The following is a 24,440-nucleotide window of genomic DNA, read 5'->3' on the forward strand; positions in this document are numbered from 1 at the left end:
GAGCTGCCTTTCAGGCAGGTGTCTGGTATCATGCCCGACACCACAAGGCTAAGATTCCCAATGCCTCAAAAAAAAAATAAATACAGGCCACAAATATACATGGGCCACACAAGTACATCCCTGGAGCTACAGCTGTGAAAATTGAAGGAGTTACACTAGGCAAGCAGGTATGCTACAGTTTTTATTATTTCTTCTGTAAAGGAAAGAAAAAATAACCCCCAACAAAACCACACACCAATTCCCGTATCAAATAACTATTAATCTTGTAAAAGACATTCCCTGCCTTTGCACAATCTAATAAAAGTAGAGGAAAAACACGGGCCATTTGCCAGATGCTCTGTGTTTGTTCAGTGCCCGTCTCAGCCTGGTACCCAGCAGGTCTGGGCACTGCTGGTTGTTAAGCACAGGAGAAATATGAACATTGAACAAAGAAATAAAATACATTCATCCCCAAAATTAAAGCCATCAAACACTAGGGTCAATGAACATTTGTGCCTCCCAGACCAGAACATCCACGTGCTTGACGTGTTAAGGACAGTGACAGTCTGACCTCGACTGCTCAGAGGAAAAAATTAGCACAAGTGCCTGTGGGTCAGGGGAGCAGAGGCTGAGCTTTCAGAGTGAGCCTGACACGTCCCAGCGCTTCGCAGCGCAGTGTCAGCCAGGGGTGTCTGCAAACCTGGCCCACGATTCAAATAATAACAAACTGGGATGGCAAGGAGATGGGCACAGGGGGAAAGTGGCCGGTCAGACCAGGAGTGGTGGTGCTGAGAGCAGCATCCAACCCATACATCGTGCTACTTCACTATACTGTTTAGGTGACAGTAATGAAAATCTTGTGCCAGCTGGCTCAAAAACTTATGCTATCTGCAAATCCTCTCCCCTATGCAGCTGCCTTGTGCAGAGGCAATAGCCATGAGGGGAGAAGGACAGGAGACAGGAATTGTGCACCAAGCACCAGATGGTGTAAGTGAACAAGGCTCCATCACAGCTATAAAACTTACAAGAGCAAGTAATTGTTTCTTGGCAGATGTGATTTGGTGTGGAGATGCTAACCTGACAAAAGCAACCTGAAATCCCTTTTCTGCTTTGGAGAAATAGAATTCTTAAAGTCCCAGTCTGCCAGCTGATGTGGGCATCCTCCCCTACACAGCTATCCAAAATGGGCTTTGCCTTCAAAATGCACCATCTTAATCCTCTCCTGCACTGTGCCTTGCACTGGTACAGCCCAGTACAACACAGGGCTGAAGAAATAAGAGTAAAAGATTCCCCCAAAATCATTCCCAAGACCATTTGTAGGCAATAGAAAAAAAAAAAAACCAACAAACTGGCTTGTTTGAGAACTGCAGAGAGCAAGCAGGACTGCTCACCTGCAGGACATCAACATCACTAAGTGCAGAAAAACTTTCCAGCCCACTAGCTTCTGCTGCAAGTCCAGATGTCTCACAGATAACACATTATCAGGGAGGACAGCAAGAAACAATTAATTCAGCAGGGCTGGCCAAAGGCTGACCGGCTAAGAGGCAGGATGACAAGTATCACTGCCACACACTGCGGAAGGAGCCCAGGGACAGAGCTGTCCTGCTGGGAAGGTACTCGTTAAACCAGCATGATCTGCATTTCCAGCACAACACGCAGAGGTAGAGATGGTGTTATCCCTGCAGAACTCCAGAGGGAGAGCTAAGCATCTCAAAAATAGAAGCCTATCACTAATGATACCCTCCAGACTGCTAATGACTGTACCAAAGGGACAACCACACAACCCATGGAGTCACCCAAGGGGAACAGCTGACAGCCACAGTCAGTTAAACACAGTCACAAATTAACCCTCTAATTTCACCAGCCTGAAGCACCTGGGAGTAAGTTCCTTCCCTCTGCAGACATAAGAGCAGCAGGTAGGAAAGGCAGCCTTGTTAGGGTCATTATTCAATGTCAGTGGAAGCCACAACCCAAAACCAAAACACTCATCTGCCCTTGTGGCTAAGGACACCTTGTGACACAACTGCTAGCAAACAGGAGCAGGGCTGTATCAGGCACACTAGAGAAGAAAATGCACTTTCAACATAAATAAAACCCAAGATGTGCACTAAAGAAACATAAAGCATTTGTATTACCACCATGAGCATTTGGGGATTTTCTTTCAAACCAACCCATGACCTCCCCTTAGTTCTCTCCATGGGGAGCTGGGAACCCCTAAGCTGAGCCTGTGCCTTCCAGAGGGAACTTTCAGCTACTCTGCATCCTGCTCAAAGAGACTGGCCACAATGAGAGGTTGGGTATTTTGCTCCCAACACTACAGAAACAGTCACAAAGCAGGCAGATATGTCAGCCTCAGTGAGACTGCCCTGAAATCCAGCCATGGGGACGTGGGTGCTGGATACAGCCTTGGGAAGGACCATCCCATCAGTGCTCCCTCCCAGGACTCATGTGCTACACACAAGGTGGACATCAACAGCTAAAAACCACTCATTCCCATGCACATGTACCTGTCTGCATCCCTCCCAAGGTTAAAATCCATGCTGAGCTGGCCAAAGCCAAGCACTTGACTGAAGCTGCTTTGGCAAACTGACAAAATGGTCCCACAAGTTGCTTTTACCTGGAAAGGTTTTTGCTCTGAAAGCAGAGGTCAGCAGCTCTCTGGAACAACTTCCCTGGGTCCTGAGATGCTCTGCACTTTCTGTACAGACTGACCAGATTCAAGAATAGATCAATCCCTCTTCATAATGAAAATGAAACAATGTAAGATATTACAGAGCCCTTAGGAGGAATCTGATTCTGCAGCACTCCGTTAAATTCGGTTTTATTAGACCCATCCTTCACTTCAGTGGAAAGGTAACAGTATTTCAAGCCTATTTGCATCTGAATAATAATCCCATGGACTTCTAGAGCATCACCTAGGCAAAGATCCCAGAACACGTTAGAAACACTCCTTTGCTAAACCTCACCACCCTGTGAACGAAATAGGCAGGACAGGTGGGGGCCCATGTACAATATTTTCATCACAACTTGTGTTAGAAAGCCCAGGTGGGCATATCTGAAGTTGGACTTTGACAAACCCTAGAGCCCTGGGGTGGTCAGAAACAGGGGAAGTCATGCCTAAAAGGCTCCTGACTTTGGGCATGGAGCACCCACACCTAAGAAAAGCCTGCTGAAGGCTGATGCTATGTGGTGGAGAGATACATCAAAGTGTGAGCAACAGTTGGGAAAGGACCATCTTCCTCTGTCCTTCTTAATTTCAGACGCAGCCCCTAGCAGGTACGCTGCACCTACTGCCTATAGCAGCTGGGATGAACCCATATTTGGGTGTTCAAATTCAAGCCCATATGAAACAACTACCCAAAATAAAAGGTCTTCTTGAAAATTTGGCTTTTCAGGGCTTTGTGTTTTTTCTTCATTATGATGTATTTTAATTCAGTCGGTATTAGCAGCATGGACACAGTAGTTTGGGTGTTTATGTACAAAACAGAGTAACCCAGAGCTCTCACAGCAACAGGGACGTGGGGTGTCCCATGCTGGGGCTCCCCGCTTCTCCTGCTTTCACACCTTCCTAACAGGGCAGGAAAAAAAAACCAAAAGCACCCACAGCTCCCTGAGAAGCTGCCCATGACCTTGCAGCTGGTCCTTGGGGCAGACCTTGTCCCACGATGGACTCTCTGAAAGCCTCTCCAGCACCACACCTGGATTACTCACGTTCTTTCAACAGTTTCAGGCAGTTTGCACCCACTTCTCCCATAATTTCATCAGCACCACAAACATGGTTTCTCACCCTTGAAAGAGTGTCTTTAAATGCCAAGCTCTCACAACTGCCTGATGGTACTCTGCCATCCAGATGCCTCCAAGCCTACAAATATTCCAGGTGCTGGCTGTCCAGGGAGCGACCAGCTAGTTTGTACTTCCAGGTCACAAAACATCATCAGTGTCATCACTGCTGTTGGTGCACATTGTCCCTGAGAGGATCTCACCACTCAGGAAGGTTCAGTGCAGGGCTGAGAGCCTGGAGCATTATGGCTGTAAACTTCTGTGGCTTAGAGATCCTGCAGCACTTGCATCACCAAGTGGGGTTCAGGCAGGGGTGAATCCTCAGTGTCTGTGGTACAGTAGGTAGGGCTGGAGAAAGGGGCAGGTTTTGGGGAGGATCTCTGCTGCTGGGCCAGCTGGCTCCTGCCTGAGCACAGCACCCAGCCCTGCCTGGGCTCTCCTGAGGTCTCCTGCTGCTCTGTCTCCCTGCTCCATCACTGCTCATTAGCGAAGCCCCGCTGAGCGCATCGTTTCTTTCTGTTCAGTCCCTTGGCTGCCTTCAGTGGGACAAGCCAGCTTCTTTCACAACACGCAACTCATTTTGCAAATGCTCCTCATTTCTAGATACTGCAGGCTATTCCGAGAGTAAATAGGTTTTCCTTTTCATTCAGAAGCAAACACCTGGGAACTGTCTGCCTAGATTAACAGCCAGCAAAGACCAAGAGGCAGCAGAGCTAGGAGTGCTAGAAAAAGACAGATTGTACCTTGGTCCTTTTTAAAAAAGATGCCCCTTACTGCTTTCCCTTCTGGAAACCTTAGAGCACCAACAGGTTAATAGCAACTTGCTAAAAGCCCATTTAAAAATTATACATGTAAAACTTTGTAATGCACGGACATATCCTGCTATTTACCGAGGCTGATGCTGAATTGTACTTGATTAAAAACAGAATCCCATTCCCATTCAAGGGCAAAAGCAATCCATATGGTGCTACTGCAGAGTCTGCTTAGTATTACTCACATCACCCCTGTAGCAAAGAAATGATTTAACACCCTTCCCAAGGAAAACGCTGCACCACCAGGCAGAAGCTTAAAACAGAAGGCTCTGTACTTGTCCACAATGCTCCACCGACACAGCGCCGGGGGAGAGGGATGAAGGGGGCTGTGCAAGGGGAACACCTTCCCCCCACGCTCAGCTCATTGCAGGGGTCTCATGCAGCAGCTGAGAATTCCCACTTCAATTTTCTCATCTCTATTCGCTACTTTGCCACTCTCCTGCTGCATCCATCAGAATTCTGCTGCTTAAGCCCAGGTTTTTCATTTCAACACCCAGCACTGCCCAGCCCTTTGGAAGAGTTCAGCTTCCATTTATGCTCCACCTCCAGCACTCTGTTGCCCACCGTGCTCCTGGCAGAAGGGATAAGGTATGGGATACTTCTGGTAGGAAGGAATGGGGAAAAGGAAGGAGACATAGCCTTGCCAAAGGCTTCTACACACCTGTCCTCCAGCCCATGTGAGCACCACATATCACCAGTCACAGAGGACACTGAGAGCTTCCTGCCATGGCTATGCACATGCCAATGTTGAAGGAACCACCGGGAAGTGGGGAGCAGGGCACCTGCAGCAAGCACAGCACAGTCTGTGTCCTGGGACGTGTCTAACCCCAAGCACTATCACGTAAGTACATCAAACAACAACAACGAAAAATCAAACTGCCTGATCTTTCTTAAGAGGCTCTAGCACATCTCTCTGATCTGCTTCACCAGCTAATTACTCTCACTCTTAAAGTCCTCATCGATCAGTATCAGCAACACTTGCAGCAACATGAAAGATTTTATTTTTTTTAATCATTATCTAGAGCTCTGCAAGTGATAAAACACAAGCCAGCCCCTCTTCTCAACATGCTCCATTTTGAGGGTCTCTGAACTTGCACGGGCAAGAGGCAGGGGCATGGAAGGAGCAGGTCTCCATTCCACACACAGGAACAGAGGCACACAAACCAAAGTAGCTCCACCACAGCAGCTCCATCACAGACTGGTGTCCCAACTCTGCTGGCCCACAGCAAAATGAGATCTGAGCCTTTGCCAAGAACCAAACCAGATCACACTCATCTACAACACTGATGCTTGAGAGTGCCTACACCCTGGGTTTGCATTGCAGTAGATTCTTTGGAATAGACAAGGCTGTGTTGACTCAGCTGTTGCTTCATTTGGTTAAATTTCCTTTTAAGATAATGGATAAATATGTGAGAATAATTTCATCAAGTAGATTAAGTCGTATCTCAGAAAAAACAGCTTTGATCTGCACGTCAGGCACTTTGCTACTGCTCCAGAGCATCACAGACATTCATACAAGAGCCCTGCAGAGAACTGCCACTGGAAAAGTAACTTCCCAACAGTTTTAGCTTCAACCCAATAGCTCATAATGATGAGAAAAGCATTCCTCCAAGGAGAGGACCAGAACCGCCACCCTTAGTTTCCTTAGACACAGTTGCAGTAGGGAAAGCGTGCATTTTCTATAAATAATGCTTTTTCTTCCTTTAAGCCACAGTGACAGCAATTGTTTCAGCTTATCATGAGCCAGATAAAATACTGAGCTTGCAGCTAAACAGCAGAAGGGACAGCTGCTGTGTTTCATCTTGACTGTGCAAGTCAGCAGGTTTTCCCTAGGGTCAAGCTTGCGTGCACGTGCATGCTAAGTGTCTGCTCCTGGCTAGTGTCACAGCCAGGCTACCTGCTCAGACAGACCTTTCCTTTGCTTATTCTTATTCCTTACTTTGGCTCCTACTAAACAGAGCTACTTGTGTCCCAAAACTAAACTGGGACACCTGCCTGGCATATCCCTCATGTCTTTTGATGGAGTACGCTTCTCTCTCTCAGTCTCTCCTACAGCTCCCAAATCTCTCCCAACACTGGAGAAGAGTTTAAGGTATCTGCTTCTTGTGTTGAACCACACACCTGCTCACACTAAAGAAAACATTTCTGGCCAGCAGACAGCAGCCTGACACTGGAAGAAAATCCTCCTGTTACACACTTCACCTGGTACTGATTTCCACTGTTCACCTGCCAAAGCAAACTGGCACAACATCAAATTCACCTTCATTCAGCAAAACCATTTACTGTGCAGTTATTAAAAATAAGCCACCACTAAGTCAACCCAGAAGGAAATTTTACTGTCTTCAAGAAGTCAAACCTGCATTCAGGTGTCACCATATCCACAATATCAGAAGCAAAATAGTAGAATATCTGTGTTTGTCCAGCAAACTTGTAAGCTTTGTTGGGGAAGGGATCCATCAGCTCCTGCAGTAAGTATTTTCAGCCACATCTACCATAGAAGACAACTCTGAAATACTGTTGTGCCCCCAATTACTAAGGCTTGGGGGGCTCCAGGACCACTAGATTTTTCTAACAGACAGTCAAAGGAGCGGAAAGACACTTGGCACAGACACTCTGCAGCCTTGAAAAGCCACCCCGAAGATGTGATTGAGGTCTATAAACCCGAGGTGGCACAGAGAGGGCACGATTGTTCTTAAGTCACTCCTGGCATCAGCAGAAACCTGCTGGCGGGGAGCACTGCACTTACCTCCTGGCTGCCAGGATTGTCTCCTGCTGCAGCTGCTAACTCCTTCAGCAACTATTCAATATCCAGCACATCTATTTCTGCTGAGTGTCATTGGGAAAGCAATGTTTGCCTTACTAGAAGGGAGACTAACACTTAAATAAGCGCTACTAGAGGGAAGTTACAAGCGGAAAGGGAGGTAATTGCACACATCCCCAATTCACAGAGACACTTAAGCACATGCTTTAGTTAATGACACAAATAATCCAGCAAAACTTTTCCATCCAAAGCACTTAAGTATGTTCTGAAATTACCACTCCAGTGGTACTTACAACACGGAGTCGACAGCCTGCCTCCCCAGTTCACACGGATGTGTGTGTAATGCTGTCAGTGCTGGGGAAGTCTTGCAAGCAGGAGAAAAAGCAATTTCCTTCATAAGGTACATTTCACCAGGGTAGGAATTAAAGTTTGCACGTGCTTAAATTACTCCTGAAGTTTAGGTTTAAGGCCAGGTTTAAGACAGACACATGAAAACAGATGAACCGTTAATATTGCCACACTTAAGCCTAAAATATTTTCCCAGCAGTTCAGGGACTAGAGGAAGGGATTCTCTACCATGGGCAGATCTCCCCAGCTCTCAAATATTCAATCTGCCTCTGTCTCTTCACAGCTCAATGAATGAAGCTGGGACCACACATGTATCAAAGTGCACTTCCCAGTATTAAACATAGCAAACCCAGAGATCCAGCCAAAAGCAGCTGACAAAGCAAGGCAGCACCATGCCATTGCCTGCATGGAGAAGCTCTCTGCTCCCTCCAGGAAATCTCTCCCTAAGCCAAGCTTCCCACCTGGCACGGGGAGTTTCTGCTCTCATCACATGGACCACTGCCTCCCTCCAACGCTTCTCTCCAGAGCCAGCCCCCCACCCCAGGCAAGCATCATGAATAACCAGTGCAGTCCAGTCCCTACAGACATACACACAGCCATGGAGGAGATGCCACCACCAGTAATTTAAAGGGTCAGCCCACATCTCCCATCAGCTTGGTTCCTGCAGCCCCTTCCCGCTCACCGCGTACCGTCTGCCCCGAGGGCAGCACACTGGCCTGGATTAGCGCCTTGCAGGCTCCCACAGAAATCCAGTTCACAACTTCTAATTTAATAAAACCCAACCAGCAATGATGCATTTGCTGCTGTGACGACTGCGAGCTTCAAGCAGCTGCATGGTTATTGAGTCTCACAAATTACATAACAATTATGTGTGCTTACATTAAAATTACCTTGCAATCTCTAGATTGCCTGGCAACACTTTTCCTTCAGCGTGCACAAACGGTGCACTTTTCCCCTGTAATTACATAATAATTGCCATGCATTTGCCCAGCAGTTCTGAGAGAACACCATTTTTAACTTTCATTCGCTAATAAAATAAGTGGTTACTCAATAGCCCAAAATAAAGCATCCTATTGTTCCTGTTGTTGGGAGTGCTTGGGCATCCTATAATTTATTGCCCTGTTTCACTCCCTCCACCTAGGACTACCCACTCTTTAATTTTTTTTTTTTCTTTTTAACTCTTCTAAACTTACAGCTTCCTCTGAGCAGGAGCCGTTACGCCAGCAGCATCCAGCGCAGCAGAGCCTGGATCTCCCAGCTGAGCCACACAGGTTCTGCTACAATATGAATGCTAATGTGAATATAAAAAGCTGCAGTCTTCACTCTTCAAATTCTACTGAAAAAACAGTCTTGTGCTTCCCATTCATATATACATTTCCACTGACTTGCTGGGGTGACCAGACTGATTTTGGCAACACCTAGAAAAGTTCTGGACCATCACAGACTTGCAAACATTGATTTCATTCCCTCCTACTGGTTTTAGAAAAACACAATGAGGTGGTGTTGTATTTCAGCATAGAGATGGACCGGGGCACTGCAAACCACCTTCCACCTCAGCAAGGTCTACCACACTCAGAGACTTGTTCTCTGGAGGGGTTTGACACAAGGTGAGTTTTCAACAAAAGCCTTATAGAAATGAGGGGCTTGCTCTGAGGAGCTGCTGAGCTCACAGGAGCCACCAGAGATGGGTGAAACAAAGGCAGTTGAGGCTCAAAGCACTATGGCAGCATGAAGTGTTCCTTTAGAGTTTGACACAGCAACATGTTGGCTTTTCGAAAACCCATTTGAAACAATTCCTTCGTTTGTGAAAGAAGCAGATATTTATCTCCTAAGGTTGAAACAGCTGGAAAAATCTCACCTTGGACTAAACAGGGAAGGTTACACAGCTCTGTCTCACACATCTGACCTTTCCCAGTTTGCACTGCTCATTGACTGGGGACGACTATTGCTTGCTCAAGTGTCCTTGTGCCTCCCTGCTGGCTGCTCTGCCTTCAGATGTGCCACCAAAACTGTGTGCTTGCACTGTCAAAGTCAGTCAGGCTTATAAAAGGTTGCCACACCTGAGAGATGCCAAGCTAACCTAGACCAGTCTCCAGGAACCCGGCACACTGCAGCTATCTCTGCTGGCAGGTCCACCCAGCAACAACCTCAAGGATGGTGTGGACAAGCTGCTGGATGGAAGAGGAGCCAAACCAAAGGCCACCTACACCAGCACCCCATCTCCTGTGGGGCCAATAGCTTGGGGAAAAGGATCAGGCAGAGAGACAGAACACCTTCAGTACACACACTCCCTGCTTTAGGCAGCCCAATGGCAATCTCTGCGGCTTCCTCACATATCATTGTCCTTGATGCTCTTTTTTTCTACAGACTTGTCTAATCACTTTGAGCCCATATAGTTCTGGCACCTGCTATCTCCTCTAGCTATAGGTATCATAGTTTAATTACACACTACATGAGAGAGCAATTCCTTCTGGTTTAAACTTGCTACCTGATTATTTTGTTTGCTACCCCTCAGTTCTTGTTTTTTTCAGAGACGACTCATTCCCTGTTGACCAATTCCCTGACACTTAGGATTTTAAAATCCTCTATCATATCATCCCTTCCCATGACAATTTCCAAATCTTAAAAGCTTTGGTCTTGTCTCTATATAGAGGAAGTTCTAAGACTTCAAGCTTTCTTCAGTTCTAGAGAGCCATTTCTAACACAGGCTGAGCTGAGTTGCACAAAGTATTCAAGATACTCCTTGCCTGTATTTAAGAGCTCTTACAAATCCAAATAAATGTATGAGGGCCTTTTCTGTTTTCTTCTCTCTTTCATTCTCAGTAATTTCCCAAATCTTGTTAGCTTTGTTGACTGTCACTAAGTAAAGGGCTGGCATTTTCAAGAGAACTATCCAGAACAAAGTCTGAGTGAGAACAGCTAATTTAGAGCCCGTCACGATGTACATATTTTTAGTGTTCTTTCTCCCCCTCATGCACTACCCTGCAGTCAGCAACATGAATTTTTATCTGCCATTTTATCATGCCTTCCCTTGCTATGATAGCATCTTCATGCCAGTCTTTGCTGTCATTTTTAACAACTACCCTGAATAATTAGATGTCATCACCAATCTCTCTTATTGTACTCTACCCTTTTTCTGCTCATTTATTTTATGGTCATTACATTGAACAACCCAGGCCACATGATGGATTTCTGTTTAACTGCACTAGTGACTTTTGTCCATTGTGAAACCTGTATTCCTACTTTTCTGATTGTCTAGTTATTAACCCACAAGAGGCCATCCAATCAAAAAGACTTCTTTGTAAGCTACTGTTAATGGATCTAATCAAAAGCTATTTGGCACACATATATATAAACACAATGCAGTAACAGGACCACATTATCTACATGTTTGTTGTCTTCTCTGGAAGACTAATAGATCTGTGAGGCACGAACTGCCTCTGCAAAAGCTTCCTGCTCATATTTAGGTCCACAAGGAGAAACACCAGCCCTTGCTGTTCCTCAGGGCTGATGCTCACAGGATGCCAGCACATAGACTGCTCTACCTCATGTCCTCAATTCAGGGACTCCTCTTCTCCCACTCTGGTCAGGTTCATGCCAGTGGGGACATGTCAGCTACAAGGGGGCAGAAAAATCTCTGCTGTCATTCACAGATCTAATGTGGCCTCCTTGCACTCTTCAGGACAGTCACTCAGCAAAGAATCTGGGAGATGATTTACTGAAAAATAGTGATGATTATCAAGTAGGATACAAACAGAAACTCTGCTGCTGGAGTTTCTGGACAAAAGACAAAAGGAGGCTACTGTTTTCTTCATGTCCCTTCTAAGGAACACCTGCTCCTGGCATCTGTGAATCTGAGCTGAGCGGGGCCACCACCAACTGCAAACCCATCACATGCAGTTAGAGGGGACTTTGCTCGCTCGACTCACAGCCCACCAGAGTCAAGAGACTTCTCCCCAGCCCAGCAGGAGGCCAACATACACGCTCTGCAAAGCTGCTGTCAGTGCTGGTGGTACTCACAGTACTCGATGCCCAAGACGATATCTCGGAAGTAGAGCCGAGCCTGCTCCTCACTGAAGGGATGGTCACTTGGTACCTCCATGACAGGCCTGTTGGGACAAGGGAGAGTAACTAAGAACTTTGCAGAATGGCAGTAACACTCCTTGCAGGAGGAGTTTCACATTCACCATCACTATGTCCCCAGCACTGTGGGCCAGGCTCCCAGAAGGTTCTGGGTGCTGAGACACAGGATGGAGGTGCACCCTTTCATGGATGTGGTGAAGCCTACATTAGTGAGCTCGGCTAGCAGTGATGGGTGGCTTTGCACAGTCCCCGAGCCAGTGTGAGCCACAGAGCCCTCACCAATACCGGGATTAATTGCTGCTGTCTGCACAAAATAGGGCAAACACTTCATTCACACAGAGTCCCAATGGGAAAAGTGTAGTGACAGGAACAAAACTGGATCTGGCCTATGGTTTCTGGCTAAAGCTGCTCATGGATGTGAGCATCAGCATCACCAGGAGGTACCAGGCAGCAGTGGGACAGTCCCCATTGCTGTGCACTGGATGTCATGCATGCTGGGGCTCAGTCCTGAAGCAACATCTGCGTGCAGCTAGTCTAAACCAAGGCAGAACCTAGAGATGAACGACTGGCTCAAAGGTTAAGTGGGCATATTTCCAGTGCATTGTGCTAAACTGCTTTGAAAACCCATTTTGCTGTTCAGGGTTCAGCCACCACCAGAACTCAGCCATTCAGGCCTAAACAGCCAAGGTTACCTGGTCAGCTTCTCCTCTCCTTTCCTTTGTATGCCGCCACTGCTGAGAGATGCACAGTATCCTCTAAAAGCCCCTCTTCTGCCTGTGCCTGCTGAAAGCTGAGGGCAAAGAGGCTGTAAGAGCTAGTCAGCATCTTCTGTTCCCCAGCGGATGAATGGCAGGAGCTAAGGACCTCACTGCACTGGGGGTTAATCCTGCTTGTGCTCAGCAGCTTGACCTTGCAGTTGGACATACGCCCACTGTCTTGAGCTGGATTTAAGGGAGTGCTCCTGAGACACCGTCCTTGCAAGCCAAACCCTGGCTGAGAGCAGCCCATTGCCCAAACCAGGCTCTGCGGCTCTTCTCCTTAGCCCCCAGCAGCAAACCCTTCTTGCAGCATTTCTCTTTTCTCCCTTGCTGCCATTTGATCGATGACCTTCATCTCCCATTTGCATTTTTCTGCCACTGCCTTCCCTCCCTCTTCATGCACATTTTTCTGCTGCTGAAACCAGGGAGAAATAATGTGAGCGGCGGGACTGGCAGAGCCACTAATGGAGTCTAATTGCCTTCTGCTAGAGGCAGACAGGCTGCGCTCGGCCAAGCTGCACGTTCCCTGGACACAGCTGATTATAGGAGCTTTTTTTTTCCCCCCCCTCTCCCTCTCCTGACAGGATAGTCATCAGCCTGGTCACCAGGGAGACTGGGGAGCCTCTAAACAGCAACCCGTTGGAGCTGGCTGCCTGCAGGAGGCTTGTTCATGGGGCCAGAGAGAAAGAAGCAGCCCTTCAGGAATCTCCTGTATTCTGGGCACAGCTCTCCTGACCTCACTGTGACTCTGCAGAGCTCCAGAATCTGCACAGGTGCACCAGAAAGCAGTGAGGAGCCTCCCACCATTTTATCACTTCTCCTGCTATGGGTGAATGTGTCAACAAAAGAGCCTTCCATGATATGTTAGTGCTGGGGGCAAAATAAGGCAGTGGGTGGCGAGTAACTGTTGATGCAGCCACACACCCCTTGTGCCAGAGGAAGCCACAATGCAGCTGTTACCTCAGCAGAGTACTCCTATTAAAACCTTTTCTTCCAGGCACCTGATGGGGAATTGGCATCAAATTTGTTTTCCAGACCAAAGCCTGACACCAGGACATGTCCTCCCAGCCCATTACTATTCACCACATCATTCCAGGCTGTAACAGTGCAAAGGCAGCTACAGCTGGATTTTGCCTCCCCTGCGCTTGCCTGCAGACAGCGGTTTGACCCGCTGTACGTATCAAACCTCCATTTCATCTTGGAAGTTAATGATGGACACCAAAAATTTCAACACAAGGGATCCCAGGAGGGCCACTTACCCTTTCCTCAGGAGGTCAAACACTGCAAGAAAAGGAAATCAAAACATGAATGAATCAGAAGACAGGACAGGGCTTATTTGTTTTTTAGCACTTACAAAACCACATCCATTCCCATACCTGCAAAATCAATTTATCTCTACTCACTTCTCTTCCCTCACCCATGACAAGGACACCAGAGGATGCAAAATGAAAATATTCATCTCTTCAGGAAAGACAAATATCCCCACCTCCCGCCAGCTCCACACAGGGAGACAGTGGGTGATAATTTATCAACCACATTTCTACTGCTCCCGGCGTCAGCCCTTGCTGATTCCAGCCCCATCTTATTCAGTACCTTCAGGGAGGGTGTTTGGTGTGATATTTCTGCTAAACTGCTGATACCAAAATAAGATGCTGTAAGGACATGTTGCTCCATTTGTGCTGTGTCAATCAGCAGCACAGCTACATGGCTGTCAACGAGGTAAACGCTCCCTGGCAGGAGCAACTGAAAAAGATTTGTTGGTGTGAGTTGAGGTTTGTAGAACACATGAGTTTGTACGTCTGATTAGGGGGTTAAATGGGGATTTGCCACAGCATAGGTTAGTGGCAATGTGTTTTTCTGATCCTGCCTTTGACCTGTTCTGCAAACAGAAGAATCTGCCTTCATGGAGTAGAAGAGCTCTTTCCTCCTGAATTACTAAGGAATTTCTTGCACCTTCCAAGAAATCCAAGCAGATCACCCTCCCCAAAGCACCAGGCAGCCCTGCCTACAGCTGCCATGTCAGACCATCTGAAGGTACAAAGCCAGCCTGCATTGGCTCATCTTGCTCTCCAGGGTGAAGCTGCTGCAGTTTGTGGCAGCATTTCATTATTCAACCATCTTGTGCTATTGCGGGTTGCTCTGATTTCTGTCAGCACCCTCCATTCCCTGCTCTCTTCCCAATGAGCACACGGCAGAGAGTGCTCACAGCAGCCCTTAACGCCAGCAGTAATTAGCAAAGGGCAAACTCCACTTTCTCTCGTTTTGCTTTGCTGTGAGGGGAATGTCAGGAAGGAGAAAGACGCTGTTATTGCTGGGTCAGCAGCAGGAGGGAGGAAACCCCCTCACAGAAGGCCCAATCCTGAGCAGTGCTGAGCACTCACAGCTTCCCCTTGCTGCCAAGGGAACTCAATTTTCCTGCATGGCTCTGCCTCAACCACTCACAGATCCCAGGCAGAGCATGGGGGAGCGAAGAGGTGATGGGGCATGGACAACAGGGACACAGCCACTGCTTGCTCTTGGACCCCCAATGGGACTAAGACATTTCCCACTTGTCCTGCTCCTATTGCTGCCATTTCTGGGACTTATCTTGCTCCACCAGCAGAGCTTGCTTTTGGTTTGGATTTGTTGGGGGTTTTTTTTGTTTGTTTTCTGCAGCTTTTTCTACTTTCTCATGCATGTATTTTCATTCCACAAAAAAGCTTGCTATCTCATCCCTTCCCTTCTCTCCATCCCCAGGAGTTCAGACCTTTAAACAGTGGCCTCAGCTGCCCTCCCCACCACGTGTGTGTCTGCCTTGGCTGCTGCTTCTCAATGCTGCCAGAGTGCCACTGGGGCTTCAGCCGAAAGGGAAAAGTGGCCTTTCAAAGGCAAATAGCTTCATTTGCTAGGCAGAGCCCCCTTTCACAGGCAGCTTCAAAAGCATCCCATAATTATTTCATGAGAAGCAGCCTTTGAGATTGTCTCATCAGGAAATGTTACAGGGAAGCAGAGATCTAATAGGGTCAGATGTCCTCCTCTGGCCCATCTCAGAAGGCACCTCAGCACCTCCCAGGCCTGTGCCTCCAGGTTTTGCCCAAATGGGGGTTAGACTGTGGTTGGCACTTCCAAGGATCGGGAGAGAGGAAGACAAAAATGGGTAGAAAGTCCTCAGTCTCTGCATAAAGACAGTTAGCTATGGCCTCCCAACTGAGCACCCAATGGCAGGGTCTGGGCTCAGAGGCCAAAGCAGGAGTGCTGCTGTCTTAGGAGGTCCCAAGGCTCAGCAGGGTGGTCACTGTGTCTGCAGGGGCAAGAAGGGACACCCTAAGACAAGACTGCCTTCCAGAGTCACTGCCACTATCCACAGCCTAGAGGAGGAGTATGGAGAGAGCATCTTGCACCCTTCCCTTCTCTCCTGGCTCTAGGACTGGAACAGACATACACATAGGGGAGGGCAGAGCTGCTGTCACATCTTTTTAGTGTCCCCATGGCAAGGGGATATGCACAACTCTACTAAGACACAAAGGTGCCTTATCCTACTGCAAGGAGTCCTTCCATCCCAGCTGCCTTTAAAGGTGTTTAACTCTTCAGAAAAAAAAAATAAGTCTGCTGAAGTTGGTACAAGTTTCCTCCTGGTATTGCCCCTGAGCCCTACTTGCATCACTAGGTCTAAGCACAGGCGGTTCTGTTAGCAGTTAATGACTCACATACCCATGTACAAGTTGTCCTCTGCAGGATCATCAAGGACCTGTAATTGATATCAGAGAGATAAGGGGAAAGGGGGAAAAGAACAGCAGGGAAGAAAAAAAAACAAAAAAAAAAAGGAGATTTTTAATCAAATAACTTTATACTGCTCCCTGTACACTGTGCTGAGCTGCAGAGCATTGAGAACAACTTGGGCTAATATTTAGAGATTCCTGCAGAGAGGGGCTTTGAAGGACATAGATTTTCCTGTCTCCAGAAAAACCTGGGCTTCTGCCTGTATTTAGAGAAACAGCCTACCAATAAAGGCACCACTTGTCCTAATCTGGCCTCAACCAATATTGAAAATGGCACTGAAGCCTTACACTTGTGCACCTTCCCAGGCTTGTCTACACACAAGTTTCACTGGTCAAAGCTTGCTATTTCTACCAGCAGAGCCAGCTGCCTTCTCTTGGGTACCAGCCCAAAGCCCGGGATAAGTATGTCAGTTTGTCATACATAATTGGCATGATCTTGCTTGGAATCACCAGCCTACATTTCTGAACAGCTATTTTAAACCAATTTTGGCTGAAGTACGAGCGCTTGAAGAAATATCCCTTTATTGCAATACAAGGCAGACTTGTTTCAGTATAGCTTAGGGTGGAGAAGCAGCTCACCTCTATCAGCTTCACGATGTTGACGTGGTCCAGTTTCTTTAAGATGGCTATTTCCTGATAGACTCTGTCCAGTGGTGCCATGGGTTTTGGCTGCTCTCCAGAAGATGCTTTTGACCCTCTAGGAGGAGGCCGACCTGCAATTGTGATAACACGGTGAGGAAAAACTAATTTCTCAGCAGTGCCTGGCATGCAGGAGTGAGAAGCCACTGGCCCCCTCTGCAGAATACCTCCAGCTATTCTGGAAGATCTCATCACCTTGTTATCATCCCAAAGCATTACAGTCTCCATCCAAAAAGTGAGATTTCCAAGCCCTGTTCAGACTAGCTCCTGCTGGCTTCCCACCCTGGTCTGTTGGCCAGGTCCCATGGCCATGCCACTAGAGCCAAGTGCTATTTGAGGGAGTAGAAGAGCCCCTGGGAGGACAGGGTCCATCCTGCCTAACTTCCAGCACTTAATTAGGCTTCACAGATGGTCAACAGGGAAGTCAGCACTTCAAAGAGACTCAGAAAATCAAAGCCAGGAACCCAATTACAAAGTGTGCTGAATTTCCCTGTGGTTGTGCCTGCCTTTTTACTACCCACTGCATTTAACCAGTCCCCAACTACTCAGGCAGCTTTCAAATGAGGCCAAGTTCTGCAGTCCTTGCAGACAACGTTCCTACAGAGACCTGCCTGGCTGAGGACAACAGGTAGATCATGTGAGATACCCACGTGGAAATCCATACTGCTTCAAGAGCTTCTTTTTGGAGAGGACTTTCATAGCCTGAAGGAAGAAGAAAAAGCAGTGTTAAAACTGAACAAGAGCTGAAGTGCTCATTGTTTTTGGGCATCAGGGACTGGCTCAGGTCTGCTCCTCAACCTAGAGAGGCAGTCTCTTGGTTGGTGGCAGCCACCAACAGCCACACACACCCTGACCCAGGCTTTCCTTGAGGCACTGCTAACCATTTTATTCATCCTTTTTCTCGAAAAAACATAAATTGTTTTGATTTACTTCAAATTGGACAAAGAAAAAGGACTCCTATTTCTGCATTTGGGGCAGAGCTTGAGGGGAGAGGTGGGTTCCTCCAGCTGACCTTTATGTACCTGCTGTTTTGGATGATGCTATTAATCAAATAACTTTATACTGCTCCCTGTACACTGTGCTGAGCTGCAGAGCATTGAGAACAACTTGGGCTAATATTTAGAGATTCCTGCAGAGAGGGGCTTTGAAGGACATAGATTTTCCTGTCTCCAGAAAAACCTGGGCTTCTGCCTGTATTTAGAGAAACAGCCTACCAATAAAGGCACCACTTGTCCTAATCTGGCCTCAACCAATATTGAAAATGGCACTGAAGCCTTACACTTGTGCACCTTCCCAGGCTTGTCTACACACAAGTTTCACTGGTCAAAGCTTGCTATTTCTACCAGCAGAGCCAGCTGCCTTCTCTTGGGTACCAGCCCAAAGCCCGGGATAAGTATGTCAGTTTGTCATACATAATTGGCATGATCTTGCTTGGAATCACCAGCCTACATTTCTGAACAGCTATTTTAAACCAATTTTGGCTGAAGTACGAGCGCTTGAAGAAATATCCCTTTATTGCAATACAAGGCAGACTTGTTTCAGTATAGCTTAGGGTGGAGAAGCAGCTCACCTCTATCAGCTTCACGATGTTGACGTGGTCCAGTTTCTTTAAGATGGCTATTTCCTGATAGACTCTGTCCAGTGGTGCCATGGGTTTTGGCTGCTCTCCAGAAGATGCTTTTGACCCTCTAGGAGGAGGCCGACCTGCAATTGTGATAACACGGTGAGGAAAAACTAATTTCTCAGCAGTGCCTGGCATGCAGGAGTGAGAAGCCACTGGCCCCCTCTGCAGAATACCTCCAGCTATTCTGGAAGATCTCATCACCTTGTTATCATCCCAAAGCATTACAGTCTCCATCCAAAAAGTGAGATTTCCAAGCCCTGTTCAGACTAGCTCCTGCTGGCTTCCCACCCTGGTCTGTTGGCCAGGTCCCATGGCCATGCCACTAGAGCCAAGTGCTATTTGAGGGAGTAGAAGAGCCCCTGGGAGGACAGGGTCCATCCTGCCTAACTTCCAGCACTTAATTAGGCTTCACAGATGGTCAACAGGGAAGTCAGCACTTCAAAGAGACTCAGAAAATCAAAGCCAGGAACCCAATTACAAAGTGTGCTGAATTTCCCTGTGGTTGTGCCTGCCTTTTTACTACCCACTGCATTTAACCAGTCCCCAACTACTCAGGCAGCTTTCAAATGAGGCCAAGTTCTGCAGTCCTTGCAGACAACGTTCCTACAGAGACCTGCCTGGCTGAGGACAACAGGTAGATCATGTGAGATACCCACGTGGAAATCCATACTGCTTCAAGAGCTTCTTTTTGGAGAGGACTTTCATAGCCTGAAGGAAGAAGAAAAAGCAGTGTTAAAACTGAACAAGAGCTGAAGTGCTCATTGTTTTTGGGCATCAGGGACTGGCTCAGGTCTGCTCCTCAACCTAGAGAGGCAGTCTCTTGGTTGGTGGCAGCCACCAACAGCCACACACACCCTGACCCAGGCTTTCCTTGAGGCACTGCTAACCATTTTATTCATCCTTTTTCTCGAAAAAACATAAATTGTTTTGATTTACTTCAAATTGGACAAAGAAAAAGGACTCCTATTTCTGCATTTGGGGCAGAGCTTGAGGGGAGAGGTGGGTTCCTCCAGCTGACCTTTATGTACCTGCTGTTTTGGATGATGCTATGGTTGCCCCACCTTTTGGTTTGCTTTATCAGAGGGTCCAGGAAGCAGAAGAGCTGGAGTGTCACAGCCATAGAGCTAACACTCTTGCAACCTACATCACAGACCCAGAATAGGGTGAGGACTCAGCCCTCCCACCAGCTCTGCGCTGACTTTTCCCAGAGACTATCCCCATAAACCTCACCCATGCTGCCAGAGCAATACAGAGCACCTGCAGCATGATCCAGCACCATGCCCAGGACACTTCATGGACATCCATCCCTGCACCATCAGAAATGGTGAAGCACATTTGTGCCAGAGCATGGCGAAGGCACAGGGGGGGAAGTGGTCTTTTGCCAAGGGTTTCCCTCCCTTCCCATACCCAATTGTATGCTGGCACCATTGCAAACCCAGGCAGCTGAAGCGTGGGAGGGGGGTCAGGGTAATTTTTCCTGCCATCCAATTGGCATTAGCATAGTGGCAAAAGGCAATCCAAATTTAATAAGCAGTCTCTGCGCCTCCATCTGCTCTGTGCGTTAATAACCTTTTTGAGGGCCCCTCAAACAGCCCCGAGTGGCCCAGCAGATAAATATTTCATGAGAAACCAGCTCATGGTACAATTTGCTTAGGAAAACACTCTATGCCCCCAGGAGCTGGGACGGTCACTCGCTCCTTCCCCTAGAATGGGCAGTTACTCCTATTAATTAAGCATCCAAATCTGCAATTCACGCTGGAGTGACCCCTGTGAAATATAATTAACCAAGGGATCCCACAGGACACAGGCAAATGCCAAGGAATTTTGCACTAATACCATGAAGACAGACTCTCTGCATGCTACCTGTTTTTAACATGTACCTAGGAACAGGTCACCAAAACCATTTCAGCAAGCTCCTTCCCGAGCTGTTTTTCCTGGCAGTGATGCCACCGCTCGTCTCAGGATCCCCACCTCCCATCAGTGCTCCCGCTGCAGCCAGGTTCATGGCTCGCTGAAATGATTGTTATTTTTGGTACTGATCCAGTGAAATCCTCTGGATTTGCACCCATGTAATTGAGAAGAGACACTGTGTAGTTTTCAATCCTGCCTGACAGCTCTCGAGCCAACTGTTGGAAAGGATGGTGTTGAGAGACAGACTCAGAAGTGCTTATCTGTTACTTAGCACAGTGCCGTATCCCATACGGACAGCCAAATGATTCATGGTCTGCTGAAAGAGGATCCAAGATGTGCGCAACCACCTCCAAGGATGGCCAGGACCAAGCCTACGCTCCTCGCTTATATCTGTCCATGATGAAAATTTATGGGGAAAAAAAAAAGGAATTTGTACACCTCTGTTTCAACCATTGCCAGCCTGGGAGGAGAAAGCTCCCATTGCTCCAATCTCACCTTGAGTTCTACCTGCCTTCTGGCAAGGAGCTTTAGAAGAAATAGAAGATGCAATTTTCTGCTGAAAGCTCCCAAGTTGCATCATTGCTTGGAGAATGCAGCCTGAGGAACTGAACCATCAGCAGCAGCCATGACTAGTCCCTCCTAGGGCAGGCTCTGGGAAAAGGCTGGAGGGAGCAGGAGGGCAATAGCAAAGACAAGAATTGCTCTCATGGACAGAAACGGAGGGAACAAGAGCTACTGCTGTCAGCCAGACTCCTTGAAGAATGCTACAAGGGGTGATGGAGAGATGAGTGGGGGTTACCATGGGTGAGCTGACTGTAAACCACCTCTACTGCTATGGAAGAAGCACCAGCACATGCTTATACCAACTTCAAAGCACCAGTATGTACTACTACCCAAGCAGGGCTGGATTAGAAGAGAGGACCTGTCCCCCTGTGCTTTCAAATGCAAGTGGGATGAAGAGCAAACTTCATCATGGAACAGGCCAATGCCACTTAATTATCACAAGAGCAGAGACAAGAGCACGTGGCAGTGAAGCCTCACTTTAATTACAACACGGACTGGCAGGACAAGGCTTCCTGGCTGAATTGTAGCTGTGCATAATGGGAGCAGCACAGGGATGCTTCAGCAAACCTCTCCTTCTGGGATCACATGCGTGAAAGAGCCAAAGACATTTGTACTCACAGGCAGAGCTAATTACCCAGATAATGCCTTTCTGATAAAGAACCAGCTCAGAGCCAAGCTGAGGGATTTTCCCTTTGCACTGGCAAGCATTGCTTCAGCTTCCGCAGGAAAAGAGGGAGCCTGGGGGAGATTTCCTCCACACATGCCCTTGCACCCACCTTCCTTCCAACTATTCACGCATAGACATGGGTCATGACATTTTCCTTTGAGAAGCAGCAGGAACCATGTGCCTTCCTTTGATCTATATTTATTATTTAAGTTCACTGCTCTCTTCCTAGCAACCTTGCAGCTGGAAACCACGGGGAAGCTGCTTCATGAGGATGCCCAAGGAAAAGGTGATCCTAGGTTCATAGAGAGGAGGGGCGATGCCTGGGACACAACAACCAGGCTCCAACCCACACCCTACTGCTTGCAATGACAACAGCAAAATGGCCATTATTTTGGGGAGGAAAGGGTAATAAAATGGATTGAGCCAAGGGTGACGCTCTCACAGCACTTAATATGTCATTTTATTTGGTGACAGAGACCTGCATTGCAAGGGACCCAAGCACATGTAAATGCAGAAGACCTGTGCACAGTCTACTACCTGCAGCTCCCAGGGGAGTGGGGATGTTGCTCAAAGGTCACTATTAACCACCTGAACGCTCTGCTAGTGCGTGACAGCCCTCTGCGGGAGGGCTGAGCAAACCAGAGAGCATTTCCAGCCCTTCCTCACCTGTCCTGTGTGACAACAACATCCCTCAGATCAAGCGATGAAGATAGAAGCTCTGCTGGGAGAGAGGAGTGCTACAAACTGAAAGGAAATCCTAGACCAGCTGCCATGCCCCTAAAACCCCGCTCCTGTATTTGTCACCTTTTGTCCAGACACCATTTGTCACATCAGCAGCAGAATTACATTTGCAGGCTGTGCCCCCTCCATGCCATGACACCACAGCAATGATGCCTTCCCAGAGCGGCCACGCTCGCCTGCCTCCAGACATCTCCCCAAGGCTCCTGCCCTCACCCCGGGTGACCCAGCTCCTCACAACCCCACTGCTGAACAGCATGGGTTGTTAAATAGATCATTTCCCTGGTCCTCACTGCATCAGAGAGCAGCTGGCAGCAGTTCAGTAGCTGTTATGTGAGCAAGAGGATGAGAAACACAGGAGCCATGCCTTCGCTTCCCGCCTGGATGGCAACCAAAGGGGATTCTCCAGGGGCTAGAAAGTTCAAGGCTTGCTCCTGGCCACCTTCTCCTCAGCAGCACTTTGTTTAGCCATCTCTTTCCATAAACTTGGAAGGAATTTCTCCCCATCATTGACAGTTGGTAGAAAACAGCCCCTCCACGCAAAGGTAGTTAGGTACAGAGGCAGAGAGCACAATCACATAAATCTTGTTTCTTAGGAAACAAGATTAAAAAAGAAAAAAGAAAAACAACAAAAAGAGAAACCCACTGACAACCTACAACGCTATTGCTTTTGTCCAGAAGTAGTATAACAAATGTCCATCATAACCACTTTTCTTTGTGAGCTGATTTAGAGATTAAAAATAGGACGGAGACATGACCCGAGGCATCACAGAATCAAATTCCATCAGCACAATGACTCCAAACTAGATCTCCGCCTGGACACGTCTGCCTTTGCTTTTTATTTGCTGCTTTTTCACAGAGCTTGGCTTTTCTTCTTTTCCCCCCACCCCTAGTCACTGTCAAAGCATCTTCTGCAAACTGAGACACTGAAACCTTTCCAGCTGTAAAGGGTTCCTTGGCAGAGCCCTGCAAATGCTGCTCTAAGAGCTTCATGTGCCCCAACAGCAGCGGGGACAGAGCTCAGACCTCATCAGGTCTCCTCCTTGGAGGGAGCACTGGGTCACATCAAGTATGTGCTCAAAGTTCAATTTCCTTGGTCTAATACATTCCCTACATTTACGTCAGCACACTTTCACAGCCCTCCACAGCACTGTGGTTGTTCACAGCAACAAAGGATAAAGCTCTTGGAAGCACTTGCTCATCTTTAATGGAAGGTAAGAAAACCCACAAAGTAAATACAACCCATCTACATTTTTCTCAAATGTGATGATTAGCTTTTTTTCTTGGGAGTTTTTCCTAATTCTAGGCCAGAACTAAAACTCATTAAAGCAACAGAAATCTTTCCTTTTGCTTTGACAGGAGCTAGATTCAGTTTCTGGTACCTTTAAACTCTGCCTTTGCAAAGGGAGGTGGCAAAGGCCCTATGTCTCAGCAAGAATCAGGAGTCACACTCCAAATTATACTCCAAAATAATTTTTTTTCTGCTTTCTTTAAAGTTTTGCTCCTTTTTATTGCAGCACACTAGCTTTAAGAAAATAAAGCTGGCAGCAACACCCTGGCCTCATGCTAAAACACTGCGCGTGTGAATCGGTTATTAAGGGCTGCTCACTAAAGGCCAACCAAGGGCTGATTTCCTCCAATTATCTGTTATTGCTTTTTACTACTGAGACAAAAAACAACCCTCCAGAGCTAAATTTGGAGCAAATAAACACACAGAAAAGGCCCTCCCCAACTGCCAAAACTGCAATTGCTTCTACTAAACTGCTGGTAAGAGGCAGTTGCATTAGGTATCCCTCTGGGGGGTCAGGGTATGTTGCTGCAAGGTGGGCTCAGACAGGAGGGAGAAGCAGAGCAGCGTGGAAGTTCTCAGCACTGGGAGTGCATGTGGGTCAGACCCATCGGGAGGCGTGGGGAGCTAAGCAACCATTAGCCAGTTATGCAATGTGCTATTTCTCTGAAGCTTTAAAAAGTCTGCCAGCTCCTCGGCTCTTTTAATGGCTTGGAAAAGTGGAGGTCTC

The 24,440-nt window shown here is 47.5% G+C and overlaps 1 protein-coding gene across 1 annotated transcript in view; it reads right to left on the reverse strand.

Moving 5' to 3' along the window:
• Positions 1–24,440, reverse strand: part of CAMKK1 (calcium/calmodulin-dependent protein kinase kinase 1, alpha) — an 82,550-nt gene that overhangs the window by 20,017 nt on the left and 38,093 nt on the right. Inside the window, exons 5-9 of the mRNA XM_014953323.1 lie at positions 19,199–19,250; positions 18,489–18,622; positions 16,212–16,248; positions 13,781–13,802; positions 11,701–11,789 (exon numbers count right to left, since the gene is read on the reverse strand). Coding sequence (XP_014808809.1) covers positions 11,701–11,789; positions 13,781–13,802; positions 16,212–16,248; positions 18,489–18,622; positions 19,199–19,250 — 334 coding nt within the window. The remainder of the gene's footprint in view (positions 1–11,700; positions 11,790–13,780; positions 13,803–16,211; positions 16,249–18,488; positions 18,623–19,198; positions 19,251–24,440) is intronic.

The sequence above is a fragment of the Calidris pugnax genome, unplaced genomic scaffold (genome assembly GCF_001431845.1).
Source record: "Calidris pugnax isolate Ruff unplaced genomic scaffold, ASM143184v1 scaffold133, whole genome shotgun sequence".
NCBI classification, from domain to species: domain Eukaryota; kingdom Metazoa; phylum Chordata; class Aves; order Charadriiformes; family Scolopacidae; genus Calidris; species Calidris pugnax.